This window comes from Ascaphus truei, chromosome 3 (assembly GCF_040206685.1).
Source record: "Ascaphus truei isolate aAscTru1 chromosome 3, aAscTru1.hap1, whole genome shotgun sequence".
In the NCBI taxonomy this organism is placed as follows: domain Eukaryota; kingdom Metazoa; phylum Chordata; class Amphibia; order Anura; family Ascaphidae; genus Ascaphus; species Ascaphus truei.
The window spans coordinates 142,669,577-142,694,435 of record NC_134485.1 but is presented as its reverse complement, the minus strand read 5'-3'; the positions used below and the strand labels follow the sequence as shown (position 1 = coordinate 142,694,435).

General features: G+C 45.9%; 1 protein-coding gene across 4 annotated transcripts in view; it reads right to left on the bottom strand.

Moving 5' to 3' along the window:
* LOC142489216 (multidrug and toxin extrusion protein 2-like) overlaps window positions 1–24,859 on the bottom strand; it is a 524,115-nt gene that overhangs the window by 401,427 nt on the left and 97,829 nt on the right. For 3 of the 4 annotated variants that reach the window (XM_075589594.1, XM_075589595.1, XM_075589593.1), the window contains one exon: window positions 11,322–11,470. The exons of the other annotated variant lie outside the window; for it this stretch is intronic. In XM_075589594.1, coding sequence (XP_075445709.1) covers window positions 11,322–11,470 — 149 coding nt within the window. The remainder of the gene's footprint in view (window positions 1–11,321; window positions 11,471–24,859) is intronic. 4 annotated transcript variants of the gene reach the window in all.

Here is a 24,859-nt window from a genome sequence, read left to right as displayed (position 1 = left end):
AATGCATAAAAAAATATGAATAAAAAATATACGTGGTGCTGTGAACCTTCCTTAGTCTGCTCAATGCAGATAGTCCTATGGAGTCCAAATAATTGTACCAATAATTGGGGAGTAAAATAGCACTGGTAGGGAAAGCAGGCAGCTTCTTTAAAAGGGCACAACGACCTCCCTCTCCACCTGCATAGAAAAAATAGAAGAAAAGAAGCGCCAAATCCTAGTGCATTACTGTGCAAACTTGATAAATTTAATGCCCAAAAATCTCAATAAAAATGAACTCACAAACATAGAACAATTAAAAGCATTTTATGAGATATACTCATGCTCCAAGGACCAGGAAAACGCTGCTTGACTGCTGTCTTGGCTCCGTCACACCTCTGGATCTGAATGCTGCCTTTGCTGTTCACCGATAGCAGGAACTGACTTTTTGGCACTCCGCAGTGATCTCTCCCTGGGTATACACCGACAGATGTTTTTTGTTCCCACCGGGGACGATGGATATCGCGGACCAGCGGATGACGTCACAAAGATGGCGGAGGATACCGGACCGATTGAATTCAAGGCAGTTCTGGAGCAAGCGTTTGTGAAGGTCCACTGCACACCTTCCCTACGCGTTTCATCAGATGGACTTCTTCAGGGGATGGGCTATGGGTGTGTGGTGTAAAGTGTACACCACACACCCAGAGCCCATCCCCTGAAGAAGTCAGTCCATCTGATGAAACGCGTAGGGAAGGTGTGCAGTGGACCTTCACAAACGCTTGCTCCAGAACTGCCTTGAATTCAATCGGTCCGGTATCCTCCGCCATCTTTGTGACGTCATCCGCTGGTCCGCGATATCCATCGTCCCCGGTGGGAACAAAAAATCATCTGTCGGTGTATACCCGGGGAGAGATCACTGCGGAGTGCCAAAAACGTCAGTTCCTGCTATCGGTGAACAGCAAAGGCAGCATTCAGATCCAGAGGTGTGACGGAGCCAAGACAGCAGTCAAGCAGCGTTTTTCTGGTCCTTGGAGCATGAGTATATCTCATAAAATGCTTTTAATTGTTCTATGTTTGTGAGTTCATTTTTATTGAGATTTTTGGGCATTAAATTTATCAAGTTTGCACAGTAATGCACTAGGATTTGGCGCTTCTTTTCTTCTATTTTTTTATATATATATATATATATATATATATATATGTACAAATAAATGGGTGAAGGGTGGGTATCGGGTCAGGGTGGCTTAACCCCTTAATGACTGTAGCGGTTAATAACCGCTAAGGTCATTAAGAGGTTAGGGGACATTAGTTTGGCTCTTTTTCTTATTGTGTATATTTTTCAGCACCCCTGTGTATGGACAGTGAGGATGGCCTTCATCGTGGGTGCCGGACAAGGGTGAGTACAAAATGTATTTATTGTATTTATTGGGATTAATGTATATTTAATGGGCAAATGCATTATTATCCATATGTGGATCATAGTAATTTTGCCCATTACTGTAGTGTATGTGTTAGGGGGCGGGGGTATTTTTTTTGGAGTATTGTTTATTTTTTGGGGCACACCATTGGTGCCGCAGGCCCGCGGGGATCACCCGGGGACCGCCACGGTGTCAACCGGGGACATCCGCGGGCCTGTTGTATGGATGGTGTGCCAGCAAAAAGGTAAACAAAGAAATATTTTCTAAGTCCAGCTCCTTTTGCGCCTGCCTTTAGCTGCTGCGTTAGTTAGGCGTGTTTTTTAAGGCCGATTCACTTAGTGCTGCTTAGTGAATCTCCTGTACTGGCAAAAAGCAGCGCAATAGCCTGATCTTGCGCATTTTGCGTTAGGGCTGAAAAAAGCACTTTTAAGAGCGATAAAGCGCAGTTATCACTGCTTAGTGAATCTCACTGCAGCCTTATCGGTCTTAAAGGGTACTTTGCGCTCTTCAAGCCACTTAACGGAGCTTAGTGAATCGGCCCCAGAGTCTCCCACTTAGCAGGGGCTCTTTGAAATGCAGGGAGGAAAATATGCTCAGCTCATTCTCCTTTAGCATATTTACATGCTAAAGGATTTTTCCCAGGCTTACAGATAAAACCTTTCCTGCCTGTACATTTAAAACCAACAGTAAAATACATTTTATTAACAAAGTATGTTCTTCTTGTGTCACTGGAATAAAGTTCATATGTGGGTGCATGGTTTCTTTATTCAGAGCTGCACTCCAAAAATTAGAGTGCTAGCTCCCTCCATTCACAAGTTAGCGTACTTAATTGAAAGGTCTCTATTGTGGTTTCCGGGGTTAACCTAGTTCCCACGTCAATAGACTTTCCCCCTTTCAAGTTAATACGCTAACAAGGTAAGAGATACATTTTGACAGAATCCACTTCAGTTTAACCGCAAAACACTTATTCAATTGACCTTGCGAAAGCGAGGTCTACTGCTTGGAAATTGATATCTATACTTCAAAGCGGCCCTTCCATACACAGCCACGTGTCTTCAATTAGCGCTTGGTTCAGCGCTCACAACGCCAGGGAATGGGCTGCAAAATTGGGACAATAAAGGTGGTGCAAGGGAAAACACATCAGGGTAATGCACATACATTTAACCCCTTCACTCCCAATGTGATTTAGGGTTAATCAGCCGGGTATAATGTCTTTATTAATGGCCTGATTAACCCTCTCATCGCCACAGTGGGTACCCAATGGGGTGCACTGTGGGACCTGTGGACACCCGTCGGGATCACCGGAGACCCCCACCGGCCTGGGTATTAATTATGATTTTACCGTTTGTGGAGGCACAGGGGGTGGGTTGTGTATTGGTGTTTATTAGATACTGTAATGGTTTATTGGGGGCCTAGGAGGTGGGTAGTGGTGTGTGTATGTGTGTGTGTGTTTTTGTTTATTGTGGATAGCGGGGGTGGGTGAAGGAGGTTTTAGCCCCAAGGATGGATGTTTAAGCTTTCCGGGTGGGTAGCGGAGGGGTTAACCTCTTCATTACTTTAGCGGTATTAACCACTAAGGTAATGAAGGGGTTGTCCACCTGCTACCCCTCCCGCAAGGCCTAAACACCCACCCAGGGCCAAATACCACCTTTACCACCCCCGCTACCCACAATAAGCCTGGGACGGATAGTTAACCCCTTCATTGCCTTAGCAGTTAGCCACTAAGGTAATGAAGTGGGCTGTAAATGCATTTTTCATGCATCTGAGTCATACCGGGGGTCTCCGGTAATAATATTATCACCTCCGGAGACCACCGGCATCAATACGATGCAGGAAACATGCATTTTATTTTCTAAGTGCCGTCTCGCCGCTCATCGCAGCTTCTCCCCACCTTCTTGCCAACCTTTTGTGGCGGTACGATTTGGAGAAGAAATCGCAATTCTAAAGTGGCGATAAGCTGATCTGGGCTTATAGAATTGAGCGTGTTTGAAAAACTGGCGATGAGCACTGATGAGCACTGAAAAGTGGCTAATCGCTGCACATGTGCCGATTTTTTTTTTTTTTAAGGCGATTGTTGCTCTTATCGTCAGCTTCTCGAGGCTTACTGAATCGCAGTAGGCTGTTTTGGCGACAAGCTGGTGATAAGGGGCTTATCGCTGCTTACAACTTGAGGTCCTTAAGAGGGGTAAAAAATTATTAATGATTTGTGTAGACTAGAACAGCAATTCCCAACAGGGTATTTGGGAGGTATCTCCAAAGAGTTTGCTCAAAATAATCTGTAATGTCAGTTCCCTGGCATTATAATAGGTTCCTGAGTTCATGTGGGGACTGCGTACTTTGACAGCTATCTCATCCATGCTAAGGTGCAATTTAGAATCTTACTATTACAGCAGAAAATTCCAAAGTCGCTTCCCACAATGCTTTGCATCCACAGCAGCAGGGTATTGTGGGGCGTAACTTTAGAAGATCCCGCAATAATTAGCAGCTATACCACCCATGCTGTCTGCACACACTGAGGTGCATTTTTGAGTCTTAAGTGTATGTTCGCCCCACAAGATCAGGACACTATACAGTCTGTGATCAGTCAAACAGTATTGTTAGCAATAGTTTGATGAGTAGTGAATAAAATGTATTCATTAGTGGTTCACGTAACAAATATTTTCAAGCAGGTGGTGCACAGTATACAGGTGGGAACCACTGGACTAGCACAATAATCAAGAGTTTAGCAACTGTATCTAATGCCAAAGAGCAAAATCATGCACTTGGGTCAGGAAAACCAAAAATACACAATATAGGATAATTGGCACTATAATATCAGCCACTACAGATGAAAGGGCAAGGGATCATTATTTTGGCTGATTAAAAGATTAGTAGGTACGTAGGTGCAGACGTACACACAAGGCGACAGTTTTGGTGAAATTAAAAAATGGCTTTGTTGAGCCTGTCTCTTTAAACAATGGAGAGCATACAAAAACAAAATAAACAAAGCCTATTCCTGTGTAAGGGCTAACTCACTTGCCCTGTCCCTCTCTGCAAGAATTGGAGGAAAAGCCCCATACCAGCCTATCACCACCAAAGTCTCAAGAGGTACCTAAATGCAGGTGGCCTTTCATGACAATCCCTGAATCCAGGTCTGGATAGTTGTCTGCTTGGGGGTCCAGCCTCTGGCAGGTTCCCGCATCCTCTGTGTCCAGGCATAGAGGCCTGGTCCCCTTGTGTCTTACTGTCAGCACACCACCCTTTTGTGTGCTCAAGACTTCCTCTCCTTATGTCAGCCTACAGTAGTTGTAACTCTGCTAAGGAGTCGTCCTGGTCTGTCCCCAGCAGGGTTTTTTTTATACTCCTCTGATTATTCAGGTGGAGCTGGTTAATTGATTAGCTGCAATCAACCAGCTCTCTGCTGGATTTCTCTGACCAGTAGGAACTTTAATTTAAACAGGGATACGTCTCAGTTACAGTAACCAATATAACAAAGCAATTGTTGCAGGTTGCGGAGATGTACACTGGCGACACACTTTATTCGAGCTTGGCTAGTCCCACGAATTCGGGTATACCCGGGTGTATTGAGGTTTGTGACTGTTTTCTGCCCGAGTGCATTGAGTTATTTTCCAAGCAGGGATTGAAGCATTTTATTCCCTCTGGCTGCAATACTGCACAGTATATATATATATACTGCATTACAATTCAGGAATTTATGCCATCTGGTAGACACGCGAAGCATTGCAGCCTATTAAATCCTAATCATTATCATTTAACAGATCAGCCGCCCGTCAGCCAGGCATGAACCCAGGCTGGGAAGGCAAATGCAACGGGGCTTGTCAGAGGTGAGGAGTGGCGCATTCCAGGTATCTGCCAGGTACATACCGGGTATTTGCTCGAATAAAGTGTGTCGGTGCAGTATAGAAAAAGGTATTGGCAGCAGAAAGAGAGAGATGGTAATTCCACTTTTTTGATCATTGGTAAAACATCACCTACGGTACTTTATTAACAGTGGGTCCTTCTGGAGGTAAACAAACTAGAGTGTGCAAATAAAAGCTACTAAAATGGTGCTTCCACACAGAGCCGCAGACACATTTCTCGGGGCCCAGGACTAGAGTTAAAACTGCCCCTTTACCATGTCGGAGGTCTCGGATCCCGCGAACCCCCCTCTATTTCCCCGCTTCTTCCCATGTATTTCTCTCTCCTCCGTCTCACTCCCTCTCTTCCTCACTCACCCCCTTTCTCCTCTCAGTCTCCCCCCTCCATCAATTGTCACACTCTCACTCAGTCCCTTCCCCAGCTGCATGTATTTCTCTCCCCTCCGTCTCACTCGTACTCCCTCTTTTCCTCACACTCGCCTCTCACTGCCCCCCCTCCATTAATTACCCCACTCTCACTCAATCCGCCCTCCTCACACTCATTCTCTCCCCCCGACACAGACAATCCCCCCACAAAATACATATAAAACAAACATCCCCAAATACAAATAAAAGAACCCCCCACCCCCCATATACATTTAAAAGAAGCCCCCCACCCCATATACATTTAAAAGAAGCCCCCACCCCCCCCCCAAATACATATAAAAGCAGCCCCCAATACATTTAAAAGCAGCCCCCCAAATACATATAAAAGAAGGCTCCCACAAATACATATAAAAGAAACACACCACCACCCCCCATTACATTTAAAAGACACCCCACTCCTCCCAAATACATATTAAAGGACCCCACAAATACATATAAAAGAGGCCCCTCATCCCAAATGCATTTTTTTTAAACGCCCCAAATACTGTCGCAGCCGAGTTTATTCGAGCATTTGCCCGGTCTCGGCCGCGACAGTAACCTGGCGCGCGCCGGGATGTCCCGGGCGCGCGCCAAAGCCTCGGAAGAGAGGCCCGCCGATCGGGGCTTCCCCCTCTCCTCTCCGGGTCCGCCGGGTCCCCCGGAACCCCCTGCCGCCGTCCCCCACATCGCGGGACACCCGCATCGGTGACGCGCGGCACGCCGAAGGGATGCCACTAGCAAGCCGGGAAATCTCCCGGCTTGCGGAACTGGCCGCACTCTAATAAAGTGTGCCGCCAGTGTACATAGAAAAGCCCCCACCCTCCAAATACATAGAAAAGAAGCCCCCAGCCCCAAATACACATAAAAGAAGCCCTCCCCCAAATACACATAAAAGAAGCCCCCCCAAATACATATAAAAGCACCCCAAAAATACATATAAAAAAGACCCCACCCAAATACATATAAAAGAAGCCCCCCAAATACATATAAAAGAAACCTCCCAACCCATATGCATATTTCAACAACAAAAAACACCACCCAAATACATATAAAAGAAGCCTCCCAAATACATTTAAAAGAAACCCCCCACCCCATATGCATATTTCAACAACAAAAAACACCACCAATACATATAAAAGAAACCCCCACCCCCAAATACATTTAAAAGAAGCCCCCACACCCCCAAATACATATTAAAGCAGCCCCCAATACATTTAAAAGAAGCCCCCAAAATACATATGTAGCCCTGTTTCCTGCTGAATACAGTATGCTACCAATGCTGTCTAACCTGTTGGCTCGCAGGGCCCAAGCCTCCGCCACGGAGAGCCTGGGGCGATAAGTATGTGTATAGATAATCTCTTACCAAGTGCAGCGCCACCACCTGTGATGGCTCCCAGCGGAGTGTTAACAGTATTACACTATGTTTTCCTTTTTTTATATTTCATATCTGATCACGACCTGCTGAGATCATCATTGGATCTGCCATACGCCATCTGGTTGGATATATATTTTTTATATATATTTTTTTTTCTTACTATATTCTTTGTGAGCGCCAGTGATACATTTCTAGTTCCATATAAAAGAACCCCCCAAACACATATAAAAGAACCCCCCCAAATACATATAAAAGAAGCTCCCTACCCCCCAAAAGCATAGAAAAGCCCCATACCCTCCAAATACATAGAAAAGAAGCTCCCAGCCACCAAATGCATATTGAAAACACCCCAAATACATAGAAGAGAAGCCCCCACCCCCAAATACATATAAAAGAAGCCCTCACCCAAATACACATAAAAGAAACCCCCTCAAATACATATAAAAGAAGCACCCCGAAAATACATATGTAATGGGTATTCCCCCTACCCCAATCACAGATATAGTGTATGTGAGGGGGAACCTATGTGTTACCAGGTGGTGCGTATACCTGTAGGTTCACAAGAGGCCTGAGCCTCCGCTTGCTGGGAACCTGGGGTGAGTCCTCTGGATCGATTTGGTTTGCAGCGCCTCCACCTGTGTAGGGTTCTAGGAATGTAGAAGGTTGCCTACACAGGACCCACATACACAATAAGTATATACACCGAGATATATATAACCAGTTTACTGTATTTGCAGAATAACCATAACACATTACATCCTTGTCAGCAACCACCACTGTGTACTCTGTAATACTACCCCCCTAGGGGGTAACTCCACACCACGTACCGTAGTCCCAAATGTCATTCACTCCCACTAGGAGTGTACCTTGCACCCACCACCGTGTACCCCCAGACCGTGTCCACAGTCTAACCCCTTTGTCCCGTGGTCAGCGCTGCCACTATGTGTGAGTATATAGAAGGTGATTTGTTCGTGCATTTATGAAGGTATCTGCCGAGTGCTCCTGCACTCGGGCCTGCAGACAACTTCAAATAGGATCCGCCACTCGGTGATCCCGTCTGCGATATCCTGCCTTTCCTCGCACGAGGGTCCGCCAGGGGCGATCCCACCCTGGAGATAGTCCTTGTCTCTTTGGGGCGTAGGCTTGAGCTCAAGCCTCTTCTCGGGGAGCGCAGCGTCCGCTGTGTCCCTAACTGACACTGGCACTAATGGGGCAAGGTCCCTAACCTAGGGCCTGTCCCTGCAGCACCACAAGCTATAAGGGGCTCAGTACCTAACTGGGGCCTAGGGGGCTGCTGGCCTAATGCAGTGGGTCACAGACCCCTGCACTCACCTCCTTCGCCTAGCTCTTCCTGGTCCTGACTAACTAATGTGGGCTGACTGCTCGAAATGTACTGTATCAATCCCTGTGAGCAGGGAGATACTACAGCCCTATTGGCTCCCTGGCATCATGTGGGTCGCTGCTGAGACTCATAGGACTTGTAGTCCCTTCCAAGAGCCTCCCTGGTAGGCTAATGCGGCGAGCGCGATTACTGCACATGCGCAATGCCTCTGGCTGGCCGCCGCATCTCCTTCTGTACTGCGCATGCGTGAAGCACAACATGGCGGCGCCCTGCACTGTCGGGCCGCCACGGGACCTCAGGAGTACCGGAGCGCTTTCTGCTCGGCCCCCACCCTCCAGAAACTCCGGCGGGTCCAGAAACTCCGGCAGAAACTCTTGCCTGGCTCCGGCAGTGTAGGTAACGAGGGGTGGGGGGGGTCGCGGAGCACAGGGGGGGAACCTGGCTACACATATAAAAAAAGACCCCACCCAAATACATCTAAAAGAAGCCCCCAAATACATATAAAGGAAACCCCCCAAAATTCATATAAAAGAAGCCACCCCAAATACATATAAAAGAAGCCCCCCACCCCCCAAATATATATACAAGAAGCCCCCCACCCACCAAATATATATAAAAGCCCCCCACCCCTCCCAAATACATATAAAAGCCCACCTCCAAAATATATATAAAAGAATCCCCCCAAATACATAGATAAGGAGTCCCCCACCCTCTCAAAAACATATGTAGCGCACTTTTGCCCACCCTATGGGAGATATGGTGATTACGGAGTGTGTGTGTGTGTCGCGTTACCTGTGGCTCACAGGAGGCCTGAACCTCCGCTTCTGGGAGCCTGGGGTGTACCTGATCTGTCTGGTGAAAGCTCCTCCACCTGTGCTGGATCCTAACTATGTTGGTTAACACCATCACAGGACCTAATGCAATAATACACACACACTGATAAAGATAACAGTTTACTGCATGCATATGCAAAGGAATAAATATATAACACCCACACCAAATAGGCCACGCATAGCTGTAACACCACAGTGCCCTCCTACACAGTGTCCACACCCTGATGGGATATACCCCAAAGTACTGAGGTGCTCCTGGGCACCCAACAACCCTGGTGTCCACAAGAGTCAACCCACCCAACGTGTGCGCAGTGCTGCCCACAATTAAAGTATGATTTGTTGGTGCACTTGTTTATACCTGCCAAGTGCTCCAGCACCCGGTAGCGCCGACTGAAGACAAGGGGGCCCTCCAGTCCCACACTGTCATCGTCAGCAACGAGTCCGCCACCACATGGGGTGGTATCCAGCTGGAGGGTCCCACCGTGAAGAGAGTCTCTTATCTGTGGAGTGATCTGGTCCCAGACCAACGGATTGCCTGTTCGCCACTGCGTCCTGGCTGTGTCCCCCACACTTGGCACTACAGGGGCAGTGTCCCTATGTAATGGGCCGGTCCCTGCAGCAACCACAAGCTTAGGGAAGTCAGGCCTAGCTGGGGCCTAAGTGGGTCTCTGACCCAGTGCAGGGGTCACGGACCCTACACACACCCTACCCTCTCCTTGTCCCAGATCCGACTGGCTTGTGGTGCAGGTGCACCAAATGTATCAATAGCAGGGAGCAGGGGAAACCAGTCGCGCAATTGGCTAAGCTTAGCCACCTGATTCTGCAGCCCCAGTGCATTATGGGGCATGTAGTTCACCTGCGGACCTGCTCCATTCATGACCGCAGCTCTATTTCTGCTCTGCGCATGTGCGATCCCCTTCAAATGGCTGCAGTGCCTTGGAGTTGTACTGCGCATGCACGAACTCATACTGCGCATGCACGGCCAATCCCAATATGGCTGCGCCCTGTGCTCCGGCGAGGCACTCGCCACTCCACCAACCCGCATCTATTCCCGCAGCAACCGGAGGAAAGGGGCCATAAAAGTGAGCCCAGAGGGAGACCTGGCCACACATATAAAAGAAGTCACCCACCCCCGAAATACATATTTTAAAAACAAACACCCCCCAAATACATAGAAAAGCCCCCCCCCCCCAGTCCCCAAAAACATAGAAAAGAAGCCCCTGGCGGCCGTCCTCTTGCCACCAGGCACCGGCTCTTCCCAACTGCGGCCCTCCCTCACTCTGTCCCACGTGGAGCTGCTGGTGCACACCTGGCCTCCCTCTGATGCTGATGCGTGCCGGAAGCTAAGCCCAGTTTGCTTCTGGCGTGCATTGACATCAGATGCTCAGCGTGGGACAGAGTGAGAGAGGCCCACAACTGGGGGAAAGCCAAAGACCAGCAATGAGAGGGCCGGCAGCGAAAGAATTGGTAGCTGGGCCCGGCCAGAGGTTGGGCCCAACTTGAAGTGCCGGCCACCTAGGCTCCCCTGCAGTCACCAGGCCCAGGACACCTGTCCCGAATCTCTCTCCCTGTCCACGGCCCTGCTTCCACAAGATAAGAGTGAAGCATTCTTCAGAGAAACATAAATGTTGGAACAAGCAGTCATGATCTGAATGTGGAGGGTGGGAGAAATGTGAGGAATTACTGTTTTATGGTATAAGCTCCCAGCAGAGGCTAGTACATTAAAGGAATTCAAATTTGCTTTGGATAGATGCTAGACTTAAGTATATCAAATAAAAAAAAGGCAAGGATCTATTACACTACAAGGAAAACAGAAAGGCCAGCGCATCATACAAAATGACACAACATATAGTGCAATACCTCAGTGCTTATCTGCTCATGAAAAAGTGTCATTTAGTTAAACTCTTTGGCCAAAAGGTTATAAGCTTGCAGCCACTTCATTACACTACAAGGTTTCACACCAGATAAGAAAGTGGGCAGACTAAATGGACCAAGTGATTATATTCTATCAATGTCTATTTTTGAATATTTTGCTTCCCAATGTGTTGCAGGCCCATCTGGCAGTTAAAGGGGTCATTTACATTAGTTCAATTACAATGTAGGAACTTGTCTTACCGTGCCACTTTTGGGTCTTGTCTGAAGAGCAATAGAATGTTTTCAGTGTTAATAAAGAGAGCCCAGCAAGGGAAACAGGCAAGCGACAAGATAAGGATTCCACGCTGCAGGATAATGCCAATTAGCTTTAGATTTTTACCTCCAAATGTCTGAAAGATAGATCCAATAATAATATATGAGCAGAGCTGCCACAGCATGTCTCTGCTGCTTAGTTGGTGCACATTCATTGGGCAAAAGGTACAATCCCTGATAACTTCCCTATATACAATATTTTATAAAAAAAAATTGAACAATCTAATTGTCTTCCTTAAGCAAATTAAAAAGACATTCCAAAGGCATTTTTTTTTTTTTTAAAGTATTAACATAGAATTGAAGCAGGGGGTCTCCGGAGTTGAGACCCACTAATTTCAACTCCGAAGACTGTCTGCTTCTTGAGATACAAACCTCCCCCTACGGTGCCGGTAACTGCAGAGTTCATGTAGTGGTGGAGTTTCAAAGCTCCCGTGCCTGGTGGGGCAATAGGAAGTCGTGACTTTATCAGGTTCGGCTTCCTATTGGCCTGTCTGACGCGGGAGCTTTAAACTTTAAACCCTAGCCGGAGCTGTTACCAGCACCCCATACTGAGGTCTGTATCTTTGGAAGTAGGTCCCGCTGCTGAAATTAATGGGGTTCCACTTCGGAGAACCCCTGCTTCAATCCTATGTTAAAAACAAATTTGGTAATGAAACCGCCCCATGAATTGCTTCTTTAACCCATGCACGAAGCAAAGATGCGGCTGCTTCTGTTTCTTTGGATATTAAGTATTATTTGTTTTTCTATGGGGTGTCTGAATGAGGGAGTATTTGTTAATCATGTGTTTCTTCTATCCTTATCCCACCATGTCCTTATGAGAGAGCCAAAAAAAACATAAGGGGAGGGAGAGAGAGGGGGCTCTAGCTGTGCATATATGTTGAATCTACAGTGACATAAAACAAAAGTGAGTAAGTACAGAAAATCAAACCCTTCCCGAGTCTCAGCTCACCTTGTTTCCAAACCGTAATTTTTTTAAATGCTTGTGTATCAGAATTTGATAAAACGTCATTAATCCCTGATGTTTAACTCTTTATACATGTCACTACTAATGGCAAAGATTTGGTTTAGGAGTCAGTTTTATATAGTCGAAAATCGCCGTTCAGTCCATTTTAAAGTCTATGGGGATTTTCGTCTGAAAACTTCCCAAATGGACGCATCGAACTATAAAGAATTAACCCGTTAATATGTTAAATACTGTATGTGTCAGATAAGTCTTTAAAATCATGTTTACAACCTTGAATGCTTTTTCTCTTTCTCTTTTATTTACAGTAGGGGAGTGGGGTCATTGTTCTTCCTAATTATTGCACCCCAATAAAAATTTACTCTGATTATACACACCCTAATAGTCAACCCACAGTGCCTAAGAAAGAGGGAGAGAAAGATACTCCTTAATTTATTTATTTGATTTATTTTTATTTATTTACTCCTTAACATGCTGGAAGACAAACAACATACAGAAGGCAAGGAAAACAAATTCTAAAAATGCATTTACATTGTTTACAAAGCCTTTGTGAAACAAAATTGATTTTAAAATTCTTATACTTGATTTTATTTACATTTTTTTTTTTTACGAAATAGGCATTGGCCACTAAAAATAACTGTGTGTATTTGTGTACATATACACTTATTTTTTATTTGCTTCTGGGTATTCCGGATTCTTTTTTACTTTTGTTTCCTACAGTAGCTGATCAAACCGTACTGGAAGAATTTATAGTAATGATAAATTATTTATTTATAAATTCCCCAAATATCTGTATGAATCCAGTAATTTGCTCATTAATGTGATTAAAACATTAACTTGGCTCTTGTGCACAATAACAAGGGTGACTCAGTGTACATATCATACATTAAGTCAGTGCCAGAATTATACATAAATTAACCAAGCTACAGCTTAGGGGCTCACAATATGGGTGGCCTCAAAAATAGAAATAAATAATTATGCATTTAAAGTTTTAAAATTGGATGATAAATATAGATATGCGAAAAGGATGATTCTCTATAAATATGGACATTTTTGTTAAAATATGAGCCTAGGCATCATGTACATCAAAAGTTACAATCAGGCCCGCCAACAGGGAGGGTCTTCCAAGGTTGGCATCCCTGGCCCCATGAGTCGGGGCCTGGCCACCACGGTGCCCGTGTCAAAAAAAAAGTGTCTTAAAAAAAATGGCAGTCCGTCCACCCATCTTCTGGAGGGTGGGGGCCATGCAGGGAGCGCTTCAGCGCTCCGGAGGTTCCCGGCGGCTCTCGGAGCAGGGCGTCGCCATTTTGGATTGCGCACGCATGCGCAGTGGAGATCTCGGTGCGGTGGCCGGCCGGGAAGTTCGCGCATGCGCAGGACAAGCGCACGAACGCGGGCCAATGAGAGGAGGGCTCTAAGTAGGGACTACAGGTCCCATGAGCCTTAGGGGACCCCACGTAATGCCAGGGAGCCAATAGGGCTGTAGCATCTCCCTGCAGAGGAGATTAGATACATTTTGCGCGCTGAGCCCACATTAGTCGGCGCCAGAAGAGGCTACGGGAAGGAGGTGAGGGTGCAGGAGTCAGTGACTCACTGCACTAGGCCAGCAGCCCCTTAGGCCCCAGTTAGCCCTGAGCCACCCATTAGGTTGTGTTACTTCAGGGACAGGCCCCAGATTAGGGAACCTGCCCCTTACTATTACAAGTGCTAGTTAGGGACACAGCGGACGCTGCACTTCCCATCCAGAGGCTTGGGATCAAGCCTGCTCCGCCGAGAGAGCGGAACTGTACCAAGGGTGGACCGCCCTGACCGATCATCTCCCGGGAGGAACCGGACATCGCCAGAAAACTCGTCTGATCCTTTGCGAAGACCCTTTAACGCCCAGGTGCCGTCGCACTGGGCAGGTAACGTTATGCACGTGCACACACGAGTACTTTCACATAGTGGCAGCGCAGACCACGGGACAAAGGGGTTATACTGTGGACACGGTGTGGGGGTACACGGTGGTGGGTGTGGATTATGTGATATCCTTATGCAGTGCTAACCTTGAATGTGATTAGTATACATTATGCTCATATATGCAGTAAAGCCTGTCCTGTTTTATATCCGTTTGCTTACCGTGATTATTTCCTGTGAGGGCCTCCTCCCACTCCGTTGGGATCCCTCCCAGGTGGAAGCGTTGCACCACGAGATTGTTATATGTATGTACCCCAGGCTCCCCAAGCGGAGGCTTAGGCTCCTGAGAGCCACACAGGTATACACAGCAGTAGTAGCATCTCTATTCACAGGGAATACCCATTACAAGTACATTGAATGAAGCAAGGTTTAACTTAAAAACAGTGCATATAAGTGTAGCGCACTTGCTCCCACCACCTTGGAGGATATGTGGCTACGGTGTGTGTGGTGCACTACCTGTGGCTCACAGGAGGTCTGAGCCTCCGCTGCAGGGAGCCTGGGGTGTATACATTGTATGGTATTCTTCAGTGCCTCCACCTGTAACGGATTCTAATGTGTGCAATTACCCGTTACAGAGTGTGTGTGTGTGTATATATATATATCGGTTTTCATTTAAAATCCATTGTGGTGGCGTACAGAGCCAAATTATGAAAATTGTGTCAGTGTCCAATTATTTCCGGACCTAACTATATATATATATATATATATAGTTAGGTCCGGAAATAATTGGACACTGACACAATTTTCATAATTTGGCTCTGTACGCCACCACAATGGATTTTAAATGAAAACCGAGATGCAATAGACATGCAGACATTCAGCTTTAATTCAAGGGGTTGAACATAAATACTGTATGAAACGTTTAGGAATTGCAACCATTTTCATACACAGTCCCCTTATTTCAGGGGCTCAAATGTAATTGGACAAATTAACACAATCATAAATAAAATGTTCATTTTTAATACTTTGTCGAGAATCCTTTGCAGGCAATGACTGCTTGAAGTCTGGAACGCATGCACATCACCAAACGCTGGGTTTCCTCCTTTGTGATGCTTTGCCAGGCCTTTAATGCAGCTGCCTTCAGTTGTTGTTTGTTCTTGGGTCTTTCTGCCTTAAGTTTTGTCTTGAGCCAGTGAAATGTATGCTCGATCGGTGTAGGCGGACGCTCACAGAGGTATGCAAGGGAGACTGATTATAGTGAAATTAAATAAGCCTTTTATTGTGCCTGTTTCCTTAACATCAGGAAACCATCCAAACAAGGTGTAAACAAAGCTTCTATTCACTTGGGAGTATTTCTAGTGAAATACTATGCAGTTCACAACTCCCTTAGATAAGCATGTCTCCCAGCCCCAAACATATAGCATGAGATGAACAGATATAAAAAGTCTTGTATATGAAAGTCTTATGTTTGTAGTGGTTTGGAGGGAAAATCTTCTCTGTCCCTGGTTCAGCTCCCTTTTCCTCAGGGTGTGTCAGCATTCAGGTTTAGAAGTTTCCCCTGTGTCTTGAAAGCAGCTCTGCTGTTTCTTCTGGCAGGGCTCAAGACTGTTTGTCTCCAAGTTCAGCTCAGGTGTGAGCTAAGGAGTCTCACTTCCTGTCTCAAAAGACAGGCTTTTCTAAGCCATCTAATCAGGCAGGTGGTGTTTGTTAATTGACTACCAGCAGTTAACCACCACACTGCTGGACTAGAGGTACATTACCTGAACAGGGATAACTCCCCTGTTACAATCGGGTTGAGATCAGGTGATGGACTTGGCCATTGCAGAATATTCCACTTCTTTGCCTTAAAAAAAACTCCTTGGTTGCTTTCACAGTATGTTTTGGGTCATTGTCCATCTGTAAAGTGAAGTGCCGTCCAATCAACTTCGCTGAATTTGGCTGAATCTGAGCAGACAATATATCCCTATACACTTCAGAATTCATCCGACTGCTTCTGTCTTCTGTCACATTATCAATAAACACTACTGGCCCAGTGCCATTGTAAGCCATGCATGCCCATGCCATCACACTGCCTCCACCGTGTTTTACAGATGATGTGGTATGCGTCGGATCATGAGCCGTTCCAAGACTTCTCCATATTTTTTCTTTCCATCATTCTGGTACAGGTTGATTTTAGTTTCATCTGTCCAAAGAATGATGTTCCAGAACTGGGCTGACTTTTTTAGATATTGTTTATCAAAATGTCTAATCTGGCCTTTCTATTCTTGAGGCTTATGAATGGTTTGCACCTTGTGGTGAACCCTCTGTATTTGCTCTTGTGAAGTCTTCTCTTTATGGTAGACTTGGTTAATGATATGCCAACCTCCTGGAGAGTGTTCTTCACTAGGGTGAATGTTGTGAAAGGGGTTTTCTTTACCATGGAAAGGATCCTACGATCATCCACCACTGTTGTCTTCTGTGGACGTCCAGGCCATTTTGTGTTGCAGAGCACACCAGTGCGTTCTTTTTTTCTCAGAATGTACCAAATTGTTGATTTGGACACTCCTAATGTTCTTGCTTTCTCTCTGATGGATTTTTTTTTTGCAGCCTAAGTATGCCCTGTTTCACTTGCATTAAGAGCTCCTTTGACCGCATGTTGTGGGTTCACAGCAACAGCTTCCAAATGCGAATGTCACACCTGGAATCAACTCCAGACCATTTACCTGCTTAATTGATGATGAAATATACATATATACATACATACACACAGTTAGGTCCAGAAATAATTGGACACTGATACAAGTTTTGTTATTTCGGCTGTGTACCAAAATAAATTCAAGTTACAGTTAAATAATGAATAGGCTTAAAGTGCAGTCTATCCCTTTAATTTGAGGGTTTTCACATCCAAATTGGAGGAAGCGTATAGGAATGACATCTCTTTTATATGTTGCCCCCTCTTTTTCAAGGGACCAAAAGTAATTGAACAATTGACTCAAAAGCTGTTTCATGGACAGGTGTGGGCTATTCCTTTGTTATTTCATCATCAATTAAGCAGGTAAACGGTCTATATATATATCACACACACACACAATAACTACACACACAATAACTACACACACTGGATAAAACATAAAATAACAGCTTTATTGCAGAACAAGAGTATGGCTACTGGTTACAGCCTAACCGCCAGGCCTCGCACGGCCGTAACCACCCGCCAAGATTCCCACACTCCTGCCCACAGTCCCCGACAGGCCCTCAGGCACCCAACCACCCTGGTGTCCACAAGGAGATAACCGCTCACCCTTATATGTGTCAGATCTGCCACTGTGCTGCGTGTGTGTTGGTGCACTTGTGCGTGGGGTACCTGCCTGGTGCGTCCGCATCCGGGCCCGCTGCGTCCTGCAGTGGCGTACACGGACCCAACGATGATCCGGGAATCCGGCGCTTCCGCCTCTGCATGGGGTGTCCACCTCCAAGGAGAGTCTTTTCCATGGTGTGGTCTGGTCCCAAACCACCAAGGGCCAGGATGCCGCTGTGTCCTGGATGTGTCCCTCACTACAAGTTACAGGGGCAGTTTCCCTATCTATAGGCCTGTCCCTGTAGCAGCCACAAACTGAGGGGAGTTGGGCCTAGCTGGGGCCTATCAGGGGTCTCTGGCCTAGTGCAGAGGCACCTGCACACTCACACCCTACCCCTTTGGTGTCCAGCTTCCAACTCCTGGTGCGGTCTAAGTGCGCAAAATGTATCCATTGATGTCCAGGGGAAAAGCTGTAGCCCTATTGGCTATGGGGCATCACATTTTCTTCAGCACTATGGCCTTCTGGGGGCTGTAGTCCCCGCGGAGTGTCTCCTCTACTGGGTGCCTACTCTGCGCATGTGTGATGCACTGCGCATGTGTGCACACTCTAGACATGGCGGCGCCCTGCTAAGGGAGCCGCCGGTGACTCGATCGCCTCCTCTGCTCCACTACAACCCGCCTCTGCTCCTGCAGTTCCCCCACATGGCGAGAAAATCAACCCCAGATCTTCTTACAGTGGCATGGAAACAGGATAATGGTCAGTGCAGAATGTCGATCTCAGAAATTTGGAAAGACAATAATAAAGGCAACTTGTTAACACCGTGAAAAGAAATGTTCCCACAATGGGGAATGTGAGACAGGGGGGGGGAGGGAGGGGGGGGAGGGAGATGTATAAATCTATATAAATCAACTCACACAGCCTTGTGTGAGCCCCTTCCCTCGGAGAGATAATACTTCAATGTCAAATCAGATTTTTCTGGGTCTTCAAAATCAGACACGTCCTCTCAATAGTTCCCAAACTGGTATGGTGAGCGAGTGGCACCTCTCCCACAGTCCCAAGTGTAGAGAATGGGCAGAGCCAAAGTTAGCATATACCAACAGTTTAATATGTAATAAAGACATGTAACACTCACACAGTATAAAAGCACAGTGCAGCCACAAGTCCTTCCGATAGGTCCACTGCTAACCGGTGAACTCCCGCGGGCGCGTCCGACTGCGGGACCGGTACCAGGGAGTCTTGACGGAAGTATGGTGGCCGTCTGTGTCCAAAACAACTACGAGCGCCGGCAGGGAACTACGCGTTTCAGAATTTAATGCTTCGTCAGGTTCCTGCCGGCTGCTCGTTTCCTCTGGTAGATATAGGCTCAAAACTCCACCCCTTTGCTCAATCAGTGATTACCCTGATTGACTACACTGATGTGCATGACGCATTATGTCTGAGTGGCTCTTGCGTGGGGAAATAATGTGTGTCCAATACTGATTGATCCCTAATCTAAATGCTTACTCACAGATACAGTCTGTGGTGGTATAAGTATAAAGCATATACCTATCGCGTGGATAAGTGATGGTACAGATATATTCAATAAATAGTAACAAGTGCATACATACTCAATAGAATAGTGAATGATAAATATTTCTAATCCAACTGGCCTCCGCAATCATATGGAGATAATGAGTCTGGTGATAGGCTGGACTGGAGATTTTCATCGGAACAGTCAAAATGAACAGCTTCAAACCGGGGTAAAAATGGGAGAACAGCTCCCTCTTGTGGTCTATTTATATATGTCACTGGTGAGATGTCTGCAACATCTTACTCATCTACATACACTCTTAGAGGAGTGCATATAAAAATGACGAATCATAAACATCTCCAGTCCAGTTAGCCACCATGAACGAATGAGGATGATTAAACCAGTGACAGGCTGGGCCAGAGATTTACATAGGATCACAAGAATATGAATGGGAGGACAGTTCCCTCTTATGGTCTTTTCATATACATAACTGGGGGGGCATATCCACAACATCCCTCCCATCTAAATGCCCTTCGCAATATTATACAACAGATGGTAAAAAACAGAGTCACACACCAAATAAAATACATCAACATGTGGCAGATTTACCCACTAAATACTCTGGATAAAATGGGACCGTATATTTTAACGCATAGTGAAATCAAATTGAGCACTACTAATACTAGCATCCAATAGTCTGAGCATATAAAAATACTATCAAATATGGCATGCTGGGCTAGAGATTGGTCTTAAGGATTCAACAATAAAAGACTACATCCCAATGTAACTATGGGAAAACAACTCACTAATGTGATATACTTATATAAATCACTAACGGGATGGCTTACACAGCCATTAACCATGCAGATGGAATACAGGCCATAGATAGGATTCTCAGTATGAGCACAGAGGTCCGAATAGAACAAAAGACTTTCTTATTAGATAGCATTGCATTTATTTTAAAACATAATGTTTTTAATTTTGACGGGACTTATTTCCTCCAGAAATGCGGAACCGCCATGGGTTCCTGGTTTGCGCCACGTTATGCAAATCTTTTCATGGATTCCTGGGAGCAGGATACCATCTGGTCCACCCATGAATTTGGCACAGACCTGGTCCTATGGCGGAGGCATATAGACGATATTTTCTTCATCTGGAGGGGGAGTGACGACAACCTCACATTGTTATTGATATAATCTATAAACAATGATATAATCTAAAAACAATGATATCAACCTTGTTTTTACATCACAATGTTGTTTTGAATCAATAGACTTTTTAGACTTGACGATTTATGTCGAAGACAGCCAGTTAAAAACCAAGACATTCTTCAAGCAGGTAGATTGCAACAATTATCTGCTGAAGAATAGCTGTCACCACAGGAGATGGCTTCCGAACATACCCCCGGGACAATTCCAGATGGTACGGCATAACTGTAGTGATGACAGAGTTTTTAAAGAACAGGCAGAGGTCCTGAACAATAGGTTCATTACGAAAAAATATGATAAGGATACCCTAGATGTTGCGATTAGGAAGACAGGGACACTAAAACGGGAAGACATTTTAAAGACCAACACAAAACAACCAAAGGGTGAATATGATATTGCGTTTATTACCCAATACAACCAAGATTTTGGAATGATACAGTCGATTCTGAGGAAACATTGGCACCTTCTTCAGAGCAACTCTGTACTGAAAGATTATCTCCCAGATAAACCCAAGGTCATTTTCAGACGGGCAGATAATGTGAAGAATAAGTTAGCCCCTAGCCTCTTTAAGTCAGAGGTTACTAATAGGGAATTAAATTGGCTACCAAAGCCAAAAGGCTTTTTCAAATGCACTACCTGCAAGCAGGGCTCAAGTGATAAAATTGATTTTGTCTCGAATACAACAGGAGAATCATTAAAAACTACCCATTTTATCAACTGCCGCTCCGAGTTCGTCATCTATTTATTATGTTGTCCGTGTGGTCTCCAGTATGTGGGACGTACCAGTAGACCACTGAGGGTCCGCATACTGGAGAACATGGGCAACATTAGGCGACGACTCATGACACACAGTGTGTTCAAACACTTTGCATTGGCACACGATGGAGATCCATCGGGCCTATCCTTTAGGGTGATAGAACAGGGCCCTACCAACTGGCGGGAGATTGATTGACACAGTTGGCTAGAAAGGAGACCCTTTGGATCCTCAAGCTTAAAACTTTGGCTCCTCAGGGTATGAATATCGACATTGATATTGGGGCTTTTCTATAACCACCCTTGTTTTAATGTGTGATTTGGGCATTTTAGTAACTATTATTGGCACAGGCTGCTACTTGTGTGCCTTAACTATGTTTTCTTTTCTGCATTTTCAGTTTCTCTACATTCGGCGTTTATTTTATCTGTTTTTATGAGTGTTTATTTTATTAAATTTTATCATCTGCTTATGCTTAAGCCATCCCATTAGTGATTTATATAAGTATATCACATTAGTGAGTTGCTTTCCCATAGTTACATTGGGATGTAGTCTTTTATTGTTGAATCCTTAAGACCAATCTCTAGCCCAGCATGCCATATTTGATAGTATTTTTATATGCTCAGACTATTGGATGCTAGTATTAGTAGGGCTCAATTAGATTTCGCTATACGTTAAAAAATACTGTCCCATTTTATCCAGAGTATTTAGTGGGTAAATCTGCCACATGTTGATGTATTTTATTTGATGTGTGACTCTGTTTTTTACCATCTGTTGTATAATATTGTGAAGGGCATTTAGATGGGAGGGATGTTGTGAATATCCCCCCAGTTATGTATATGAATAGTGAAAAAATGTGATTGTAACGGCGCTTACTTATAACAATGTCCTAAAAAAGTGAAATATGTATAACAATGTGTTTAAAAGCAAATGACAGAAATAATATCTATAACTTCAATTGCAATGTGAACTGTGATCTATTAGTTAATTATGTGATAAATCCACCACCCAGTGTAAAAGGTGCTAATAGAAAAGCTACTCAAAACCCTTATAAAGACTGTTCTCTTAGCCTTTTTGATTGCAGAATTCCTCAAAGATACAGGGGAGCGCCAATGTTCACGTGATTATATGAAAAAGAAAGATAAAAGCAACATAGTGTGATACAGTCTCAGTTCTTTTCTTTCTAGTGAAGAAGGTAATCCACTCACAATTTTCCTTTAAAAAATCAGGCATTACAGAGACACTTCTCTCTCTGTTTAGAGCAATGAGCATGGATATCCACAGGTGTAGATCCCTTTCACTTATTTCTCCACCACCACACGAATACCCAGAAATAATAAGAAATACCAAAATTGTGCAATAACGTCTTAAAATGTATAGGAGATCATCACAGATAAAACATATGGCTATGCACTCACATAAGGAATAATAGGTACAGTCATTGTACGAAATCCTGATAGATAAAGCAATTCACAACGGTACACAGTGTGTTTCTTCCCTCTGCTTCTCTGCTCCCATCTACGTCACATCCGGTTGACGCAGGGCTGTGGGCGGAAGTGCTGTAAGGGGGATCTCCGGCTGCCAGGACTTCGTAACCCCGACTTGCACAGACTGGATGCTGAACACAGGATTCTACGCGTACGAAACGCGTCGAATCCTGTGTTCAGCATCCAGTCTGTGCAAGTCGGGGTTACGAAGTCCGGGCAGCCGGAGATCCCCCTTACAGCACTTCCGCCCACAGCCCTGCGTCAACCGGATGTGACGTAGATGGGAGCAGAGAAGCAGAGGGAAGAAACACACTGTGTACCGGTGAATTGCTTTATCTATCAGGATTTCGTACAATGACTGTACCTATTATTCCTTATGTGAGTGCATAGCCATATGTTTGTAACGGTATTTCTGAACCGGCCTGACCCACCCAATCTCACATTGGCCCCTGTGGTCTAACCGGCCCCCATTACAGTGTGGTAGTGTCTGGTGGTGCACCTGTTGGCAACAGGACTCCTGAGTCTCCCGCATGATGGTGTGTGGGGAGGACCCGTCCAGATAGGCAGCTGAGGTAGTGTGCTGAGTCTCACCTAGTTCTAGTGCAGCGCCTCCACCTCATCAGGATCCCTGCGTCCGCATGGGGATGATCCTGTTGAGGAACTCCTTCGTGGTGCTCCTCTCTGTACATTCACTCCACACATGTACACGAGAGAGTTTGTGATTGAGAACATCTTTATTGCCTGAGTGGGCTAGCTGCCCCTCGCAGTAGATTCTTAGCCACTCATGTCCAGTCAGTGCCTCCCTTCAAAAGGTGTATCTCTCCTTAGATAGGGATTCCCTATCCCCACAGGGATCACTGCCCTGTGCCAGGTCCCTGGACACAGTCTCCTCTTCAGTTACTATAACATAACTAGAACTCAAACTCCTGTTCCTCTTAGCCGAACTTGTACTACCACTAGAACTCCTGCCAGAACTCCTCCTCCCCTTAGCAGAACTAACTTTTAGACACAGTGCTGTGCCTTATGTACACTCTGGAAGCTGACACACCTCTGACATCACTAACCATGGAGTCAGAGCATGTGACTACTCCCATCCATACACAGGGCACCCCACCAGGGTGTGAGGAAAAACCTCCATAATTACTGCTGGCATGCCCACAACTTACCAGGCCTTACTGTCAGCAGGAGAGATGACTGTAGCCATTTTACATGACCGCTACATTCTCCCCCTGGTGAATCCCATCGTCCTCGCTGGGACCTAAATTTGTATACCCTTTTCCAGGAAGCACTGAAATACAACACATAATTAGGTTAACTTCACATACAAATTTCCATGGTATATAACAAAATGTCTACAGTACATTCCGCCAAGCCCGCCCCGACCAGCAGCCACGAACCCGCGTAATGCATTTGTACCCCCTAAAAATAGTGACTCGGGTCAGGTTTCTTAACCTCTCTACCGCCCATGTCTAGGACCGTGACGTGGTAGTGCCTAGGCAGTCCCCTCTCGGGCCTATATGTCACCCTATGTTTGTAAATGTTCCTGCCTATGCCCCATACGCGCACTAAATGCTCTATCCGCTCCTCGGCCTTCTTCCCTACCACTGCACTTCCTCTTCCTACTAAATGCATTTCAATGGCCTCCCTAAGCCACCTATCTCTGTTTTCCTCTATTTCATCCATAAGAGGCTCAGGGACATACGGGTACTCCAACCCGTGGGATGATTTATACCGAGCCATTATGGTCCGCTCGGCCCTACTTATTCTGGTCAGGTCAGCCTTACCGGCCCTCCCAGGTAACACCCATGATAGGGGCTCATCAGGGTCCACGGGGTCTGATAGGATGCTAGGACCCATGGGTTCTATCTCCCTATGCTCAATCTGCAGCCACCGCTCCTGCAACTCTCTATCCCTTTGCTCAGGTGTGAACTCTCCCACAGCCCACCAGTAATCCACTACATCTTCTCGCCGGATGAGGAACCGAGTGCGGTCCATCCATGCGGAGTACCCTTCGAATAGTGGGGCCCACCAACGGTGCTCTCTGAATTTATGTGACCCCCCTGACTCCCTATCATCTTCCAGGGAAAATACCCCCGACGACCGTTCAGATCGCGGTACTGACCACCTATAAGCTCCCGGGGCGTTTTTCACCGGTTCAGGAACTGCAGGGGGCAACCACCGGCCTACCGCGGCCACTCTCAACTCTCCCCCTCCCCGAGAATCGCCCTCCGTAGCGCCACTGCGCTGTCTTTCCCCAGTCCGTCTCTCCTCCCCCCCCAAAGGTATGTCCATAAGTTCCAGGCTAGGCGGGGATCCCGTGGAACAGGTGACAGGGGCAGGGGCTTTATCTAGGCCAAGGGATGGGGCATAGGGGC